The 18,613-nt window shown below is 42.5% G+C and overlaps 1 protein-coding gene across 2 annotated transcripts in view; it reads right to left on the reverse strand.

The window, feature by feature from the left end:
- Window positions 1–2,088: 2,088 nt before the first annotated feature.
- The window catches only part of MIA3 (MIA SH3 domain ER export factor 3), a 28,773-nt gene continuing 12,248 nt past the window's right edge, over window positions 2,089–18,613 (reverse strand). The window contains exons 6-29 of one of the 2 annotated variants that reach the window (XM_051615487.1): window positions 16,435–16,550; window positions 15,109–15,240; window positions 13,895–13,916; window positions 11,781–11,869; window positions 11,564–11,641; window positions 11,362–11,472; window positions 10,462–10,533; window positions 10,159–10,263; window positions 9,301–9,423; window positions 9,064–9,187; window positions 8,173–8,228; window positions 8,000–8,090; window positions 7,730–7,868; window positions 5,980–6,081; window positions 5,825–5,885; window positions 5,668–5,703; window positions 5,512–5,579; window positions 5,157–5,254; window positions 4,909–5,040; window positions 4,560–4,628; window positions 4,362–4,438; window positions 4,151–4,222; window positions 3,352–3,508; window positions 2,089–2,983 (exon numbers count right to left, since the gene is read on the reverse strand). In XM_051615487.1, the coding sequence (XP_051471447.1) occupies window positions 2,661–2,983; window positions 3,352–3,508; window positions 4,151–4,222; window positions 4,362–4,438; window positions 4,560–4,628; window positions 4,909–5,040; window positions 5,157–5,254; window positions 5,512–5,579; window positions 5,668–5,703; window positions 5,825–5,885; window positions 5,980–6,081; window positions 7,730–7,868; window positions 8,000–8,090; window positions 8,173–8,228; window positions 9,064–9,187; window positions 9,301–9,423; window positions 10,159–10,263; window positions 10,462–10,533; window positions 11,362–11,472; window positions 11,564–11,641; window positions 11,781–11,869; window positions 13,895–13,916; window positions 15,109–15,240; window positions 16,435–16,550 (2,453 nt within the window). In that variant the 3' untranslated portion in view covers window positions 2,089–2,660. The remainder of the gene's footprint in view (window positions 2,984–3,351; window positions 3,509–4,150; window positions 4,223–4,361; window positions 4,439–4,559; window positions 4,629–4,908; window positions 5,041–5,156; window positions 5,255–5,511; window positions 5,580–5,667; window positions 5,704–5,824; window positions 5,886–5,979; window positions 6,082–7,729; window positions 7,869–7,999; window positions 8,091–8,172; window positions 8,229–9,063; window positions 9,188–9,300; window positions 9,424–10,158; window positions 10,264–10,461; window positions 10,534–11,361; window positions 11,473–11,563; window positions 11,642–11,780; window positions 11,870–13,894; window positions 13,917–15,108; window positions 15,241–16,434; window positions 16,551–18,613) is intronic. The other variant, XM_051615488.1, reaches the window with a different exon arrangement.

Below are 18,613 nucleotides of genomic sequence, written 5' to 3' on the forward strand. Positions count from 1 at the left end.
TAACAGAAGACCCAGTGCCCAAAAAAGTGTTAAATATTAGGTTTATTTTGAACAGTCTGGAGGCAATTCCTCTTTTCTGTCATGTAACCCCAAGATGTTACATTATGCTTTAAAGGCAGGGATGTTAACTTTTCCTCGTGATACTTGTCTGCCTAGAGGCAGGCGTTCAGCATTTTTGCCTTTACCATATTGATTAGGATAAAAAGCTATTTTTGAATGTCCTAATCTTCTTGCCTTCTCTCTGTTCTGGTATAACTAGGGATGACATTATTTAGGTGTTATGATAAAAGTCAGCAACACTTCCTCAAATTCCAGTACTGGTTGGAGGAGGAAAAAAAAAGTGCAATTGAATTTTCCTGTTTACGGGTCTTTACAATACCCTAATGGTATTATATCTGATATATTGAATATCAAGCCCTGAAAAGAGAGCCCTGTGAGTTATGGAAATACCTCTGAATGCAGCATTCTGGATACCAGACAAGAGGGAACCATTAAATAAAAAAACAATCCTTTGAACTCTGCAGAAGGATGGAGCAAAGCATTAGTCTATGGCTGCAAATAAACCTCAGCCTGGTCCACAGCTGTGTTCTCTGCCTTTGGGCCCTGGCTGGCTCAGGTCTCCTGCTGACCATTTGAGAAGCTGTAGCACCAGGCAGCTGTGTAAGGCAAGCAGCCTGCCTTGGCAAGGGACAGGGCTGGGGCTCTGCCACCTCCTCCTGCACCTCCTGGGTTAGTGCCAAGCACTGCAGTTAGGTGTGTGTCCCCTTCCAGTCTGGCTGCTCCCAGAGGGAGGTTTCAGTTACTAATGCTGGCTGGGGTGGGCCAGGAGGAGACACTGACCATCACAAAGCTTGGCCTTGGGGAAGGGAAGAGCCTGAACCTGGAGAACCCCAAATGTGCATCAACATCTGTGTCATTAGCCACTACGCAAACACTTCCACTTGAATTGCAAGCCCCTTGTTTCAGCTGCTTATCTTAACTCTTCCCCAGCTTGTACATGTCTGTATTAACTCCAGTTATATGAAATGTCAACTTGGAAGTATTTTTGTTAAATACACAAGTAGAGCTTTGTATTTAAGTAATTGTGACTTAATGTCTGTAGAGTGTGAAATACCATTTTTAAAGTTGCTTCAATTCTTCATGTTTTTTCCTGTAAACTGTCTTTCCCTCAAAGGACTACTGGTCCCCACAGCACAAGCTCCTGTATTGTTTTATGCTTTAGTGATGTTCTGTCTTGTCTTTCATCTTAAATCTAAAGCTTAATACTTGTACTGTAAGAATGTAACACCTCAAGTTTAATGGCTGCTTGTACTCTGGCAGTAAAGCTGTAATGGCCTTGCAGTAGGGTTTTTTTATTATTATTCCTATTTGTTTCCCTTTTTTTTTTTTTTTCATTTTTCCCTCCCTAAGGCTTACATTTGTACAGAGCCCTTCTGAAAAACCATTAGTGTCCAGCCACAAGTGAGTGGCCTGTTATGCCAAATACTACATTTTCATCCTTGCACTAACATTCAGGGACTTTCTTGAACTCCAGCGAGTGTGGGGTGTGTTATTAAAACTATCCAGTGTTCTGTGTATGCAAACTGAGGTAACGCAATGCATGTTAATATGGTTTGCATATACCAACTCCACTTAATGGAATTTATTTATTTATTTTAAAACTTAAGTGAAAAAGGCTGTAGAAATACAGCCCAACAGCTAAGGAGGTTGAATCAGTCTTACATACAGAGCAAGATGAAAACCTGGCTCTGAAACCTTGCTTCATGCTGAAAGCTGGTCTTTGAAAGCAATTATGGAATTTCTCAGCTTCTAGAATCCTGGAGCATCCACCCGTATTTCCAAACTACACAGCTTCATCAAGGTTTCCAGCTGTGTACTGGCCTTCAGCTGAAGAGAGCTTTATCCCAATTGTCCTCACTTCATGAAGCAAATCCGTAACAGGCAGGAGGGTAACCCAGTCATTAATCTTGCAGCAGCACTTACTCAGCCTTAATTCAGTTCCTGAATTTGGTCATAGCTGTAGCATTCTCTGGGTAAATTACTGAACAGACATCCTTTCTGAACAAAAAATGGCACTGAAACAAAGCCTTCAGTTTAGCAAAAGGAATTTTGCCTTTTATTACAACTTTCCTTTGAATACAGTGTCATTTGTGCTTCTGAATCTCTGACCAGACATCTTTTCTTTAAAAAAAAAAACCCAAACAAAACCACACCTCCCAGTCCTCATGTAAACCCCTTGCCTACAGAAACTGCAGCATAATGATGTGATGGAGAAGGCAGGTAGGATAGCATTTTACTTAAAAATTATTTCCACAGGAAATGATTTGATTTACATTTTTCATGAAATTAGTTCATTCACCAACTGGTTACAGAGGCTACATTTAATTAAAACTAGCCACACAGGTACTTCCTTTCTATTGCACGTTTAGAGTAGGTTCAAGTCCATCACAAAAAGTTTTTTGCAGCCCAAGAGGATGGATGAGTTTAAGGTGATCATAAATGCACAAAAGATGTCTGTAGCAATCGGATAAAAATTAATCCTGCAAAAGCTGAAATATACTGAAATGAGAGGAATGGCTTCAGAGAGCCATCTCCTAAAATCCTGACTGCAGGAAGTGCGCTAGAGTCCATTCCAGTGAGCTGCTGACCAGAGGCTGCAGTCAGGGTTTCTGCGCTGGAGGCTGTGTGTAGTCCTTGGAGTCTGCCGGTGGAGGGCCTGCAGGGAAGTCTCTAGGTCCTGATGGAGGCAAGTCTCTGTTAGGAGAAGGTATATAGTCTCTTGAACCAGGCGGGGGTAGCCGTGGGCCTGGGGGATAATCTCTTGGGCCAGGAGGACCTAGGGGTCGGAAAGGAGGGTGCCCACGTGCATAGCCTCTTGGATCAGGAGGAGGGGGCAGTGGGCCAGGAGGCAGATCTCTCATTCCTAAGGGTGGGCCAGGTAAGAAATCCCTTGCAGCTGGAGGTGGCAGGGGAGCACCACGAACTAGAAGAAAACACAAGAGTTAAATGACATCTTGCTTTAACCTAAACAGTGAAGGCTCCCGACTCATTCCTTTTTTGGAGCAGCTCTGGGGTGGATCACTGTCACATGCAGACTTCACAGGGCATGAATTATATTCTAATGACTTTTGGCTGCTGGTTTCTATGTGAGACGCAGCAAGGAAAAATGCTTCAGTACTAAGGAGACTTGAGAAAAGCCACCTGTCCAAGCTTAGTGAAAGCAGGACAACCAGACCCCATGCAGCTTGGGGAAGCTGTGTGCTAATGGATGGCACATCTCAGTTCTGCAGGAGGCTTCTAAGAAGCACAGTGGGTAAAGTTAAGTTTCAGCACACGGCAACGCAACTGTACCTAAGGGCACAGGAAGAAGTCGAGGCCCAAAGTGCCCACGGAGAGGAGCTGGAGGTGGTCCATAGTGAACTGGTGGCGGAGGTGGAGGTCCCATCACTGGAGAGGTCATGATAGGTGTTCCAGGGAATGAAGGTGGGCCTTTGGGACTAGCATTAGCCTATGCAAGATTAGGTTATACTTCAACGTGCTGCTCAGTGCATCAGAGAAATACCAACACTGCTAAACACTCCAACCACTCACCCAAAGGCCAAGCGGTGGAAAAGAGGGGGGAAAAAAAACCAACCCAAACAACACACCCCAAAACACATTAACCAAGTAGAAAATAGGGAGAGTTACTGCACCATCACTGTGCCTTCACCCAGAACACTGCTTGCACTACCTGGGAGTGAGTACTTAATGTACCTTTTGAGATTACAAGTTTTCTTTAGCTAAAGCTGTGCTAAAGGAAAGTTCAATCCCTTTTGAAGTTTTCTGGGTAGGCATGCCTTTGGTAAAGGGCCAGGCATTTGGAATTGCATAGGGAATTGTGGTTGAATACCACAGGTAAGTCAGCTTTTTAGGATTATTGCTGTAGTCACTCCGAAGTATTTGCCTGCAGTCCTTAACAAGAAAGATCTCATTTCCTCAACTCCATAAAAAACAGAAAGCAACTGTACACCATTAAAGAAACCTTTTGAGACAGAGATATAAGCCCTTGGTTAGTTTCGCAGAGCATTTTGTTACCCAGCAGTTCAGAACACCAAGCCTGTCACTCCTCTCCATCAAAGCAGCATAACACCATATTCAGCCTCATACTCACTGTAGCAGACTCAAGAGATGAGGGTGAATCAGTAGCTACACAGGGGGCTTCAGGCTCTTTGGGAGAGGGTTGCTTTTATTTTTTTGGACAGTAAATAAATAGTGATAGGATGTAGACAAGACAGAATATGATACAGTTAAAGAAGCAGCAGGAAGTACAGTGAATCACGTATCAGAAACACTTCCTGAAGGTTGGGGTTTTTTCAACTTACCACTCCATCCACTGCTGTGGAAGGGGAGGAGGTTCTTGGCCCACTATTGGTCAGGGACACTACAGCAGGTCCAAGATCTGTAAAGAGCACCATGAATGCATGCCTTACCATGCTTAGGGTAAGGAACATGGTTTGTAAATTACACTTCTGAATGAAAGAATAATTAAGTTGTAGTTGGTTGCAGGCTACACAACTTACCAGGAACAGACATCCTTCCAGGTAGCTCTGGTGGCCTTCGTGGAGCCGGTGGGCCATCTACCACTGCACCTTAAGGGAAACAAGAACCCCAGAGACTAATCAATACATGCCTGAGGTTGTTTTGTTTGTTTATAAATACAACCACTCACCTGCATATTAATAAAGCAGGTATCAATATTTAATACCATTGCTAGAACCAAGATCAGAGATAAGCTTTCTTCTGTTTGTAGCATAATTGTGTTTGTAGTAGAATTATCACAGAACCAAGATCAGAGATAAGCTTTCTTCTGTTTGTAGCATAATTGTGTTTGTAGTAGAATTATCACAGAAGGGAAGCTTTGCTGCTTACCAAATTCACCTCTTGAGCCTTCCCTTCGAGGAGCAGAAAGGGGCCGAGCAGGAACCTCTATCATCTGTGTGGGTGATGGATTTCCTCCACTCACAGGCGATGGGCCAAAAGAGCCATCTCTGCTTAAGGGCCCTATAACAAGGAAGAAAAGCCACTCAATTTACTTTTCTACGGTTTAGCACAGCCTTATTTTATTAAGGTATACTGACTCTTAAGACCAACATTTTCAGAGGAGCAGTTGCCTTTACCTCGTCGTGGTGGGATTTGGTGACTGGGTCTGCCTGGAGTTGGCTTTACAATCAATGGTCTTTGAAGCATCACGATTTTTTGGTTTACTTCCATTAATCTAATTTTCAAAAATAAAGGATTTTTCATTATTTAAATAATGCCTGCGAGTTGTGTTTGTTATAATGAAACAAGGCCAACTGCATTGTAAAATGTTACAGTTTTCACCAGGAAATCTTGTTTTAACCACCAATACAGTTTATCAGTAGTTTAAAATCAGTAACTCAAGTATGTGCTGCAGATTCTAGCACCTTGAAGCTCCCTCTCTCCCAGGTAACACACAGCATATGCAGAGAGCAATAAACATGGATTACTTACTTTTGTCTCAGGTTCGCTGCTTCTCTTTTTTCTTCAGCCAGAGCTCTCTCGGCAGAGCGGGCAATAAGCTATTAGGGAAAATTTTGCCAACTGCATTAACTGCACCAACCTCAAGCCAAGCACAAACTGTTTGCATCAGAAAAAGAACATTCTTACCCAATTGTCGTGTGCCTTTTTCTCATGAGCAGCAATCTGAGAATTAAAGAAGCACTTTAGTTTACTTTGTCCAACTACTAGTATTTCCAATTTCACTACAGAGCATTGCAATGATGCAGTAAAAGGTAATGCAATAACCAGCAAGCAGTAAGTATACCTGGTTTTTGTAAGATCTCTCTGTTTTTTGCAATTCTTCTTCCATATCTTGGATTCTTTGCCTATACAAAATGAAAAAGGGGAAGGAGAGAGGTTTAAATTAATTTTCTACAACTGAAACAAAGGGAAACAACAGTCTTCAGAAACTGAAGTTACTTGTAAACTTTCACTTCCTCGATGGCCAGCACGGCTTTTTCATCTGCAGCAGACAATTTCTGCTCCTTCTCCTGACGCTCATACTCCTCCTGAGTTAGTTTTCTGCATAGAAAAGAAAAAAAAAAGCACCATGTATTCCACCATTCTACATCTACTAGAACCCAAATTCAAGGTGTTCCCCAGCTAACAACAGTAATATCAGAATCTACAATATGCATGAGAATAGAAACAGAGAACGGAGAGGTTTTGTTTTGTGTTTTGTGGGTTTTTTTTAAAGGGACAGAAATACTGTCTTTTGAAACTAATAGACATGACCTTTGTATATAAAACCTCAAAACTTTAGGATGCAGAACTGACTGGAAAGTTCTGTCAACATCTAAAGATTTGTCAGAACCTAACATAGCAGACTGTTCAGCTCTTCAGATCTTGTAGTTTACTTACCAATGCTACCAAGGGTAATCCAGATTTACAAAGGCATAAACAAGGCAATGTGCAGAACTGCCATCTAACCAAGTGAAAATAATTGAATGTGTAGTGAAAAAGGTGAAATTTAGAGCCCAGATAACAAACACATTCAATAGTCATCAACCATGACAAAAGAAGCTTTTTTCCCCCAAGTATTCTCAATACCAATTTATTACATGACCAATTTCCACAGTCTTCTTATAACTTCATGGTTCATTGTCTTCATTTTTGACATTCTTCTGCAAATATTTAAGAGGTCCATAATGTGTTCCTACATTATACAAAACTGGAACCATTAAACTATTAGTAAGATAATTATTGCTAATGGATTATGTTGAACGGGCTATTCCCTTGGCTACATGTAGAAACAGTTCTCCTGAAAAAAATGTTGGAGGAAGTCCTTCAGTCAAATAAAAAAAACTTAACAGGCAGTGTAACTTCCTAAAAATTTTAGAAAGAATAGAAATCCTTCAGAGGTCAACATGAAGTCTTCCTTACAAGTTGGGCAATCCATCACTTCCCCATTACAAGTTTACTACACCTGGATCCTCATGTTACGAGGTCAGACAGTTTCACTACTGCTGTACAGCCTCAACTCCTCACCTTGCTCCAACCCTGCATCTTCTCTGACATACACACTTGAACCATAGAACTTCCAATTGCTTCTCCACCACAATTTCAGCTTTCCTACAGAATTTAGCTGAAGATGTCCCTGAATCCTATCTTAAATTTTCCCCACAAAATTGAGATGTTATCACAGACGTTTCAGTAAGTAAATAAATGAGGAATGAGCAAGTTACGCAACTAGCTCTTCACTGCTAGCAATTAATTTATCTCAATTGCCACCATTAACTTGGCCTTAAATTTAGCCCTTTGAGAATGCAAGCTCAGAAGGCAAAAATACTAAGTTCCTACATTATGAGAATTACACTCACTAAAATAAGCTCAGAGTAATCAAAACAAATCTTAATGGCTGCTATATTCTCCTTGACATTTCAGAAATGTGATGCAGCAACCACAGAACTTAAAGATCAAGCCACCCATCTCCCCTCTCTAAAAGTTGTTGTTCATTTGTTTTTTAATAGTAGAAGGCAATATTGTGTGTGCAAAGTGACAACCTTTTTAGAATCTCTGGACAAGGGGAAAAAGTAAAAAAAGGGTACTAGCTTCAACCGTACTGAAACAGTAGTTACCACCAAATACATCTTCAAGTTATTGGATCCTTATGAGCAAAGAGCATTTGAGTACTGCCCACAAAATAATATACTATGTGTGGAAGGCTTACTTCTGGAGTGCCATCTCCTTCTGCTGGTAAAGCTCACCAAGAATCTCCACTTTCTGCTGTAGCGTTTTGCATTCATTTTCCAGCCGAGCCTTGGCTGACTCAAGCGAACAGGAGTCGTGTTCTAGTTTTTTTATTTGCTCTGTTGGAGAAGCAAAGGTAGGGGAGGAAGTTCAATGAAGTTGCAATAAAAACCATTATGCCACTTAAATGCTGTTTCTTTTTAAACCACAAACAGCACTTCTCCCTAAACAATTCTTCTGCTAAGCCTACCTTCCAGCTCATGTCTTGCTGTTACTTCATCGCTCAGTTTGGACTGCAGAAGATTTCTGTCTTCTTCAACTATGGATAACATAGTTTTTACCTGAAAAGAGGAGCAAAAAGTTTATGATCTTAGGCACAGCAGTAACATGGCTGCATTTATTAAGATATCTTGTGCAGCATACCCTGGAGACATCCATCATCTGCTTAATCTGAGTCTTCATCTTCTCACTCTCATTATCTAGAAGAGAAACATGTATTTATTTTTCCTTGTTTCTTAACAAAGTTTCCCTGGACTCTACAGGTACCCTACACTTCAACTTAAAATAGGTCTCCTCACATGGTCAAAAAAAAAAAAAAAAAAAGAAAGGGGGGGGGGTGCTGAGGAGCAAAGCACAATAGCAATTCCCTGACCAGCACAACAGAACTATTATATTTATTCTAAAAGGCATTCATTCCTTCTTGTCACTTCCTCTAGCCACCACACTAATATAAACATGAATGCAGTATCTGTCACTGGACATAGTATCTGAGAATCAAAAAGTGGCAATTTCTGCATATAATACTGCATGGTTATGGAGGGGTGGGGGAACCCACAATGAAAACCAAAACCACATGTGCAACATTAAGAGTGACAAACTGCTTGAGCAGTTTTGAAAACATCTACTTTGGTGTTTAAGATTTAAAAGACCTGACTACCTAAATTAGTTATCTATAGGAACTAAGCACAATACTAATTAAAACAAATCATATTGAAAATAAAGGTAGCACAAAACAAAGATGAGATTCTCACTTTTCAGAATGTTCTTAATTACTAACCTCTATATGCAATCTTTAAAACTATGTCCTTGTACTTACAATATATCTAAAAGTTAACCTAAAAGAAATTACCAGCTTTTTCAATGGTTTCTCCCTTCAGTTAGGAGACGTTATGTGCTTGAGGACTAAAGCTTGCAGCCTCTTAACCTACAGGCAGCTACATGCATGGATTCCCCTTGTTGCCTATATGACACGAACATACCACTGCACGTGCTTCAGCCACCGGGGGCATCAGCCAGCAGGTAAGGTTACTGTACCTGGCAACTCTCCATTTGCCAGATCATCTCCTGTGCTCCATTCACACCCCTCACCATCCTTCCTGGCCTCAGATGCTGAATCCATGTCAAGCTGCTTCAGCTGCATAATGCAGTTAGTTAAAACCTAGCAATGAAATCAAAGGGTCACTGAAGGAGACTTGCTCTGCATTTTGTGAACTATTTAAAAGTATTTTATTATGTGTAATAATTTAAGCAAGCTTGTTATAAAGAACCTACTTCAATTTCATTTTCCTTGTAGGCAAGTGCCTCTTCTATGTCCTTCTGAGACCTCTGATACAGTTTGATCTGCTCACTGAGCTCATTGTGCCTCTCACTCCAACCTTCAGCTTCTTTTAGCAGCTGTATGAAGAACCAAGGCAAGATGATGAGTTGTTTTATTTTTACTACAGGGTACATGTAACAAAGTCTATTTTACTGCCAGCTGTGGTGATAACTGATCACCACAGGTCACAAATAAAGTGTAATCTTCAGTTATCACACTAATCACTAGTCCATTGGTAGAGCTGGATATGGGAAATTCTTCTGCAGTTTATTAGGTGATTTTACAAATTTGATGCTTTCTCAGCTAATATCCCTACATAAGAACCCAAATGCTCACACCCTTCAAAATATGAGGGACTAGTTGCAGTCCAGAGGTAATCAAATCATCTTTCTTTAAGGGCCATCTACTTCATATACAGAGACATTTACAATAATTTGCAAAATAATTCTCATAGCATTGCATAGCTAAAGGTCTTCCCCTTTTAGTTTAGATTCAGAACTGCTGTTTGGCAATTCTTCACCATGACTTCTTCAGTCCTGATCCCAAGTAACAATCTCCCAATCAGCACAGGCTTTCTGTGGAACTGCTGACAAAAACTGAATCACTGAAAAAGCCTCCATACAGAAGACATATGGCTCACCTGCACAAACTGCGCAGGCAGACACAAGATTTGAATTTTATCTTAATAATAGGAAATGTAGGATTACACATTAAGAAAACAGACATGCTGAAGTTATACTCAAGAAACTAGGAACAAAGCCCCGATGTTTTGTTCAAGACAAACCAAGTTGCCTGGCCTGAGCAGAACTTACTTGCTCCTTGCTCTTTTTCAGCCTAGCATTCTCTTCCTGCACATGATGAAGCTCAGATTTCACCTTTTCTTCACTTAGCTTAGCTTCATTAAGCGCTATCTGCACCTATGTATTAAAAAACAAACAAAGGCAAACTGTAATAGAGCAAGAGCTATGTATTACCTGGTAAAATGGAAAAGAAAAAGATATATATGCACAAAAAACTTGCAATCTGCCAAGCTAGCATTTTCTATTACATCCTAAATATTAATTTTCCTGGTAAAAGAACCTGTGACTGTTGAGAAGGTGTGGATAATGTTTTACCTCTGACAGCTCTGCAGAATGTACATTGATAACTTCTTGAAGCTTCTCCAAGGACTTCTGGGTTTCAGAGATCTATATTAAGAATAAGATGAGCAGTGATTTTGTATTAGCCTGGTACATGCCTTAGTCTGAGTACATGTTTTACCTTTATAATTTGGAAGCCTAAAAGTAAAAACTCCAAGAGCTTTCCATTTAAAGCAGCCAGTAGACTAGCAGCAACACAGCCCTGACTTACGAGCAAGGCAGGGAATAGAAATGCACAGCACATTAGAACCAACCTCCCTGTGACCCTGTCTGTTTGTGGCTGAGAAAGTTCCCTGTACACCTGCATAGTCTAGAATGAAAGTAACACGTGCTGCTGTCATTAGCGATAACCTTTGATCACAACTTGTTGGAGCTTAACATTACTACAGAAAATCAAGCTTTAAAAAGAAGGGAAAGAAAAAACAAATACCTCCAGAAAACAAGAAAGAGAGGCAACTTAGAGAATTTCACACTTACTATAGGACTAGATGCTTCCTCCAAGTACAAGAAAACAACTCTTGCCAACCTGAAACCTTCTGCTCAGATTGTTAAGAAACTTCCTGACTCTGGCTAGGAGGTATTAGACTACGCCATTGCTTGAATACATCTGTGTGCAAAAGCACACAACTACACAAGTCCATCAAGATCTTACCCCCAAAAAGCCCAAAACATTCAACAGATTCTCCCCCTTGAGCTTGGGATGAACCTTAAGTTTGGTTCTCTTTTTGAGGTGATTAATCTTGTTTGCTCTACCTCTATCTGTTTACCCATCTGGTTGTGACCAGCTTTTAGGGCACACTAAGTAAAGGATATATATATATATATACACATATATATATATTTAAAAATACAAGATATGAGTGTGATTGTTCTTACCTTGTTTTGTTTCTTCTCATTCTTTTTTCTCTCTGTTTGAAGCAATGTGTGCAGATTTTTTACTTTGTCATCTAGCTGACGATTTGATTCTTCCAGTTCTTTGACGGTGTCCTAAAACAAACAAGAAAAGAGTAAAAGACAAACTAAAGCAAGTTATTTTACTGATGTCTTTGCTTTCAGAAGAGAGTAAACTGTTTCTTACCTTCAGCCCTGCAGTTTCATCACAGAGAATGTCTTTTTGTTCTTGGGCCACTTTCACAGATTCCTTTGCTTCCTTTATCTAAACAGAGAAACAACCGAACAGAACTGAGGAAACTGTCAACATAATATTCAGTAAAAACAGAAAAGTATATTAGCTTTGTGTCATTAAACCAATAACAAAAAATTAGGAAGCAAAGGATGAGAAACTAGAACAATACCTTTTGATCATATTCTGATATCTTTTCTAAGATTTCTGTTTTTTCTTGCAGAAGGTTTTTAATCTTTTCAGCGAGTTGCTTTTCAGTCACTAGGAAGAAATAAAAAAGCTTACAGTAACTGTACTTCATATGCCAGGGGAGGGAAAAAATATCAGAGCCGTCATTACTACCACTTCAGGGAAGATTTTTCAAGTAAGGACTAAAGCATCGACCAGGATAGAGTCAATTCCCTGGCACTGAGCCACAGGAGTCTACATATCTCCAGCTTTCATTTAAAGTCTGGATTGAAAACAAGACAGTAAAGCACTGAACGCTGGCACAAAGCTCTTGCATCCACTTCACAGAAGCTGGTCACAGAACACACAACAAAATACTGGCTACACAGAGATAAGGTATGTTCAAAGGAAGAATTGGCAGCAAGGATGTCAGAGCAGTTTCAGACTGCTGCTGTGACACTCAGGGAGATGCAACACCTTCCCTAACAACCACCTCTTTCTGCTGTTTTGAAACTGAATGTTTGGTCAGCAAGAATAATACGATGAAAGCTCTGAAAGACCTACAGGGAGCAGCAGACAGTATCAGTAAGCCTCAAGGAACTGCACCACTCTCTAACAGACCTCAAAAGGGCTGTGACTGAGCAACAGTTCTTTAGGCATGCCTTTGTTTCTCAACCTAAACAAGCTGCCAACCAACCCTTAGGGTTCAATGAAAATCATTGCTTAAAGTATTTTATTGCAAATTAAAGAACATGCAATTGTTCTTTTTCAAGTCCTAAACCACCCCTGTGTTTAAACACCCCAAGCCTCACTGGCCTCATAGCAAATTCTGCAGCACAAACAGGAAGCACCGGTTGTTCCAACTGCATCCCAGAGTGCAATGGCAACTGCTGTTCCTCCCTCCCCTCCCACGTGAGGGCTCCTGGGCCAGAAGGTCTCCAGCCCTTCACACTCTGGGTAGAGGAGAGCAAACAAGTGACTGCCAAGGTATAAAATAGTCCTCAGCAGTTTCAGCAGGGCAGGAATCCCTGCATTAGCTTGGTTTCCAGTTTTACTACTGTCATAAGGAGTGGATAACAGATTTTATCTTTGGGACTCAAAATGTAATCTATCTTTTAAAGTATTTTTGTCACTGTTAGTATTCCTCTATTTTGGATAAAGATTTTAATAACAAAACAATCTTTATCATGTTTGAAGAATATCTATTTGTTCTTAGCTTTCATAGCTTCTACACATTATCATACAGAAGAATAGTTTTGGGGAAAAAAATAGACCTATGCTCCTCTTTTTTTTAGGGTGGGCTGCTAAGTAATGTTTTTCCCCCTGCTAGAACAGTAATTGATTTGCAGTCCAGAAATCACCTCATAGATCTAAGATATTTTTTTTTTAGGTCATCAATTCTGCATTAATTTTATAGAAGGAAACTGCAATATAACTACAAAGAAACTAGAGAGGAATGACGGATAAGTAGTACAGTTTGTGAGGAAGAAAGAGGCAGAGTTCACGTGAAAACAATTTTATATTTTTGGTTTGTATTCAATTATGAATTTCAGCAATTACCCAATTCTATTTCTTTTCCATTCAGTACATTTTATATACTTGAAGGTGGAGAAATGCTCTTGTAAAAATCCGTGTGCTAGCCACAGGAATACCTATGTATTTAGGCCTATGTTTAGAAGGTCTCTTTGCAGCTGCACAGCAGGCAGTTTCAGGCTCCCCTCAATCCAAAAAGGCAAGAGGATCTAGGTACTGGGTTTTTTTGAGAAGCAACAAACAAACGCAGATCCACTGCTAGTCAAAAAATGAAAAAGAAACTGCCTCACTACCATCATACCAGTAAACCAATGGATTACATTTATGCCAAACAAGATGGAGCTTTTCCTTTCCTCTTAATTTGAAGGTGCAAGCTGCATCGTTTCTTCTAATAAAAGCATTATCAAAAGTAAAACCAAAATCCTCAGATTCAAGTATCACCTGAACCTTACACCATAACCTTAACCATAACTTTAGACTTAGCACTTTCCTTGAAAGACAGTGAAGATGAATACTTTGAAAACAATCATCACAACTTTTACATGCCTAAGCATCAAGTACACTGAAAAGCACAGAGAAACTTACCTTGATATATTCTACTCTTTACCTAAAGAGGAAAAAAAAAATTAGCCATAAAAAGTGTTAAGTAAAAAATGGTATTATTTTCATCACTTATAAGCAGATTAAAGAAGCATACAGAAAACACAACTATTGCTGCCAACTTGAGTGTTGAATAACACTACAAAGAAGCTTAAGCTGTTTTCTAATAAAAGCTTCAAGATTAATGCTCTGTCCTGGAGCCTTAGTAAAAGTGTGTTTACTCAGTCAGCAGAAGGACAGCACTAACTTGCAAAGAAAATAAAGCCATTTTGCATCAAAGAGTTAGGAAGTCACAAACACAAAAACCAGGTGCATCTCATTTATGATCCTTTTAAAGCAATGTATGTTTACATGGCAGCTGCTCATTTCAAAATTAACACCATTTCTGAAATTCTTAAAATTCTTTCTATGCTGTTAAAGTAACATTATTTTGCTTTTGAAAGTGACATAGTGAACCCAACATCAAAACTAACCAAGGCAAAAAGTACCAGTATTGTTACAGATACTTAGTTTTAATTTATTTCTGTTGAGCAAAAAACATTTCACAGGCTTCCAGAGCATATCATCACTGAACTGGACAGCTGCAAAATAAACTGTCCTAATTTATTTTCATCTATCAATTTCCAAGGAGATACACTGGTGTACTTGAGAGCTGGTGATGGTATTTTTCTTGCACAGAAAATTATCCATGTAGGAAAAAGAAAGACAAATGTAAAGTGAGGAGCAGAGTGGGGAAGGCACTCTCCAACGAGAATAAAGATCAAATGTTTAGGTTTCTAAATGTGGCACCTACAAGCAGCTGGACATTATAAAGGGCGGAGGATTAGCTGCTTGTTTTGGAGATAGTCATCAACAGGCTTAAGCACAGGGAAGGCTTCTAATTTCAAAGATATGCTGACCCTTCCCTTGGCCTTCTTGATTTACATCATACTCCCCCATTTTTCTTTCAAAACTGCCCCCTACTAAAAAATCTTAAATTAATAGCTTAAAGGAAACATGTCTTAGCTTTAAAAAAATTCCAGCCTACTTTAGCTGTTAAGCCCAGCATTTAGTTCACATTAATGCTCTAAACAAAAAAAGTAAAAACACCAAAGACTACATATTGCCTTGACCCCAGCAATGCTGAAACAGTTTAACCATACAAAAGACTGCACATTATGTGAAATATCAGCAGGCTTGCAAGCATGAGGTATACTCACTGAAAGGCAGGTTCTCCAGAAAATTATAGCAAGAGTGGCAATTCCCACTAAGGCAGTGATAATAACAGGCTCCCATGGAAGTCCATGGAAATCTGGCCCAGGACGAATTTCCTCAGGCAGAGTAGCAACCAACTGAAAGCCAACAACATTGACAACTATGAATACGTTTACATTGAGTACTCAGGCAAAACAAGCAGCCTGCCAAATTCCTCTCATAAAACCAGAGAACCACCTAGAGCTTTCTTGTCATTTTTCTATAAATAAAGCTGAAAATGAAGAAAAGCACAGGGGCAGCTTGATGCTTGCCTTTCAACTCAAAAGCCTGAGTATCCAGCAGACAACTGACAGTAACAATATGCTGGTAAGTAACAGCTGCACCAAAATAAGTGGATACACACATTTTGTGTTACCCAGCACTAGCAGTTATTTGATCCTTTCCCAAACAAAGCTGCAAGGATGGAAAAATAAAGAAAAAGCCCTGAAGCTTTACATCTGGATGTTCTTAACAATCCAGTACACACACCTCAGACCTTTTCCCAGCTGTCACCCTGGTCACAGGGTCATATGTCATGTGTCTCGTCATACGTGTCTCTGAGGGCCAGAGAGCAGCAGCTGCCTGACAAGGGTGCAAGTACCTGGTACAGACACGGTGCTCGGCAAACAAGCTGCGAAGGACACGCAGAAACTGCCGCCTTCCCCCTGGCTGCAACCAACCGCAAACGAGGGTGCACCCGCCGCTTGGTGAAGGCCAACCAAGGGGCGAGCGGGTCTTTCCGCAGGCACCGTCGCCCCGCAAGCGCCGGGGAGCGGCAAGAGGGCAGGCAGCGATCCCCGCCCGCGGACGCCTCCGCCACGGCGGCATTGCCCCGCATCGCGGGGCGGGGGAACACAGCCCCTTCGCCAAGGGAGCGCAGCAGGCGTGCAACGGGGGGCGGGGGGGGCAACCCCCGCCTCGGCGGCACGGAGCCACAGCCGGCCCGGCCCGCCTTCCTCGGGGCGCGGCGGGTGTCAGCGGGGGCTCGGGCAAGCCCCTCCGCCGCCTCCCACCGCCGGCGGCCGTTAACGGCTCCCAACGGCCGGCGGCGCCGGGCGGAGACAGGCGGCGCGCGCGCCACCCCCTCCCCCCACCCCCCCCGCCCCTCCCGCCGCGCACCTGCTGCAGCGGCCGCCGCCCCGGGGGCTGCAGGAGGGACGCCCCGCCGCCCGCGGGCTCCATGGCGGCACCGGGCAACTTCCAGGCACACGTCAGCCCGGAGTCACCCCCGCCCCGCCCCGCGTCATCGCTGCGCGCCGCCGCCCGCCTGCGCAGCCGCCGCGGGGACTCACCCGCCGCAGCAGCTCCCGCCCCGCCGGGCCCGCCTCGCACGGGCCTTCTCGCCCTGAGGGGGTCTCTGCCGCCGCCGCCGCCCGTCCTGCCGGCTGCCCGCCGCTCTCGTCCGGGTCTGGAGGGAGAGAGAGAGAGAGAGAGAGAGAGAGAGAGAGAGAGAGGTGCCACCTCACCGAGGGGCCGCAGGCGTCGGCAGCGGGGCCTGCTGACAGGAGGGCTGCAACGCGGGTACCGCCTCTGTGCCCCCGCGGCGCGGTTCTGGCAGCCTCTTGGGCGAGATTTCAGGTTACAGCCCCCGCTTCTCCAGGGCGTTGAAGAACGAGGCAAAAGCCCTTAAGTAAGGATAGTGATACTACAGAATCACGGAATCCTAGGGGTTGGAAGGGACCTCAAAAGATCATCTAGTCCAACCCCCCTGCCAGAGCAGGGTCACCTAGAGCACATCACACAGGAACTTGTCCAGACAGGTTTTGAATGTCTCCAGCAAAGGAGACTCCACAACCTCTCTGGGCAGCCTGTTCCAGTGCTCTGTCACTCTCACAGGAAAAGTTCTTCCTGATACTCACATGGAACCTCCTATGCTCCAATTTACACCCATTGCCTCTTGTCCTATCACTGGTCATCACTGAAAAAAACTTGGCTCCATCCTCCTGACACTCGCCATTCACATATTCATAAACACTGATGAGGTCACCCCTCAGTCTCCTCCAAGCTAAGGAGACCCAGCTCCCTCAGCCTTTCCTCATATGGGAGATGTTTCACTCCCTTAATCATCTTTGTGGCTCTGCGCTGGACTCTTTCCAGCAGTTCCCTGTCCTTCCTGAACTGAGGGGCCCAGAACTGGACACAATATTCCAGATGCGGCCTCACCAATGCAGAATAGAGGGGGAGGAGAACCTCCCCTGACCTACTAACCACACCCTTTCTAATGCACCCCAGGATGTCATTGGCCTTCTTAGCCACAAGGGCACATTGCTGGCTCATGGTCATCCTCCTGTCCACCAGGACCCCCAGGTCCCTTTCTCCTGCACTGCTCTCCAGCAGGTCAGCCCCCAACCTGTAGTGGTACATGGGGTTGTTCTTCCCCAGATGCAAGACTCTACACTCGCCCTTGTTGAATTTCATCAAGTTTCTCCCTGCCCAACTCTCCAGCCTGTCCAGGTCTCACTGAATGGCAGCACAACCTTCTGGTGTGTCAGCCACTCCTCCCAGTTCAGTGTCATCAGCAAACTTGCTGAAAATTGATGAAAATATTGAATAGTACCAGTCCCAGCACCGACTCCTAAGGGACTCCACTAGTCACAGACCTCCAACTAGACTCTGTCCTATTGACCACAACTCTCTGACTTCTTCCTTTCAACCAGTTCATGATCCACCTCACTACCTGATTATCAAGAGCACACTTCTGCAATTTATCTATGAGGATGCTGTGGGAGACAGTGTCAAATGCTTTACTGAAATCAAAATAAACCACATCTACTGCCCTACCATCATCTATCCACCTAGTTAACTTCTTCAGGCTGCTTTAGAAAAGGTACCACAAAAAGGGACACAGATGTCAAGTCTGCCTCAGACAGCATGTATATATAACTCCTTCAGCAGCGAGTCAACAAAGAGCACACGCTCTTCAACTCTGAATTTACAACCCTACATCTTCTAATTTCACAATGCTGTTAGTACAGCGTAAGCTTTAAACCACCTTTACTTCTACCCGATAGGAAGCCTGCCTCTGTCTCTCACTGCTACTGTTGCTATGAGTTCAGTTTAAGATTCAAATAACCACCTGCTGTTGTTAAACTCTGAAACTGCTTCTGTGACCAGTGATTCTACAAATGTCTGCTCCATTTCTTCTCAGCACTTCTAGCAGTCTTCATAAGAATTCCTGGCAAACAGCATTTAACCACCATTAATCTGAAGTTAACAAGAAGGAGTGGAAGATGGTCTAAAATACAACTGAACATCCAATTGCTTAAGCACGTAAGTAATCCACCCAGCCACTTAAAATTCAGTAAGTATCTTTACATTCAACATAGCTTCCTCAGAACTTAGATGCTGCTCTGAAGTGCATGGCTATGGGGATGATAGACTACCTCAGCAGCATACAAAAGCTAAGCAAGGTGTACCCGAATTTTGTCTAAATGCTCAGTGAAGCTGGATTTATTAAGCATAATCAAAGGT

This window comes from Apus apus, chromosome 3 (genome assembly GCF_020740795.1).
Source record: "Apus apus isolate bApuApu2 chromosome 3, bApuApu2.pri.cur, whole genome shotgun sequence".
NCBI classification, from domain to species: Eukaryota; Metazoa; Chordata; class Aves; order Apodiformes; family Apodidae; genus Apus; species Apus apus.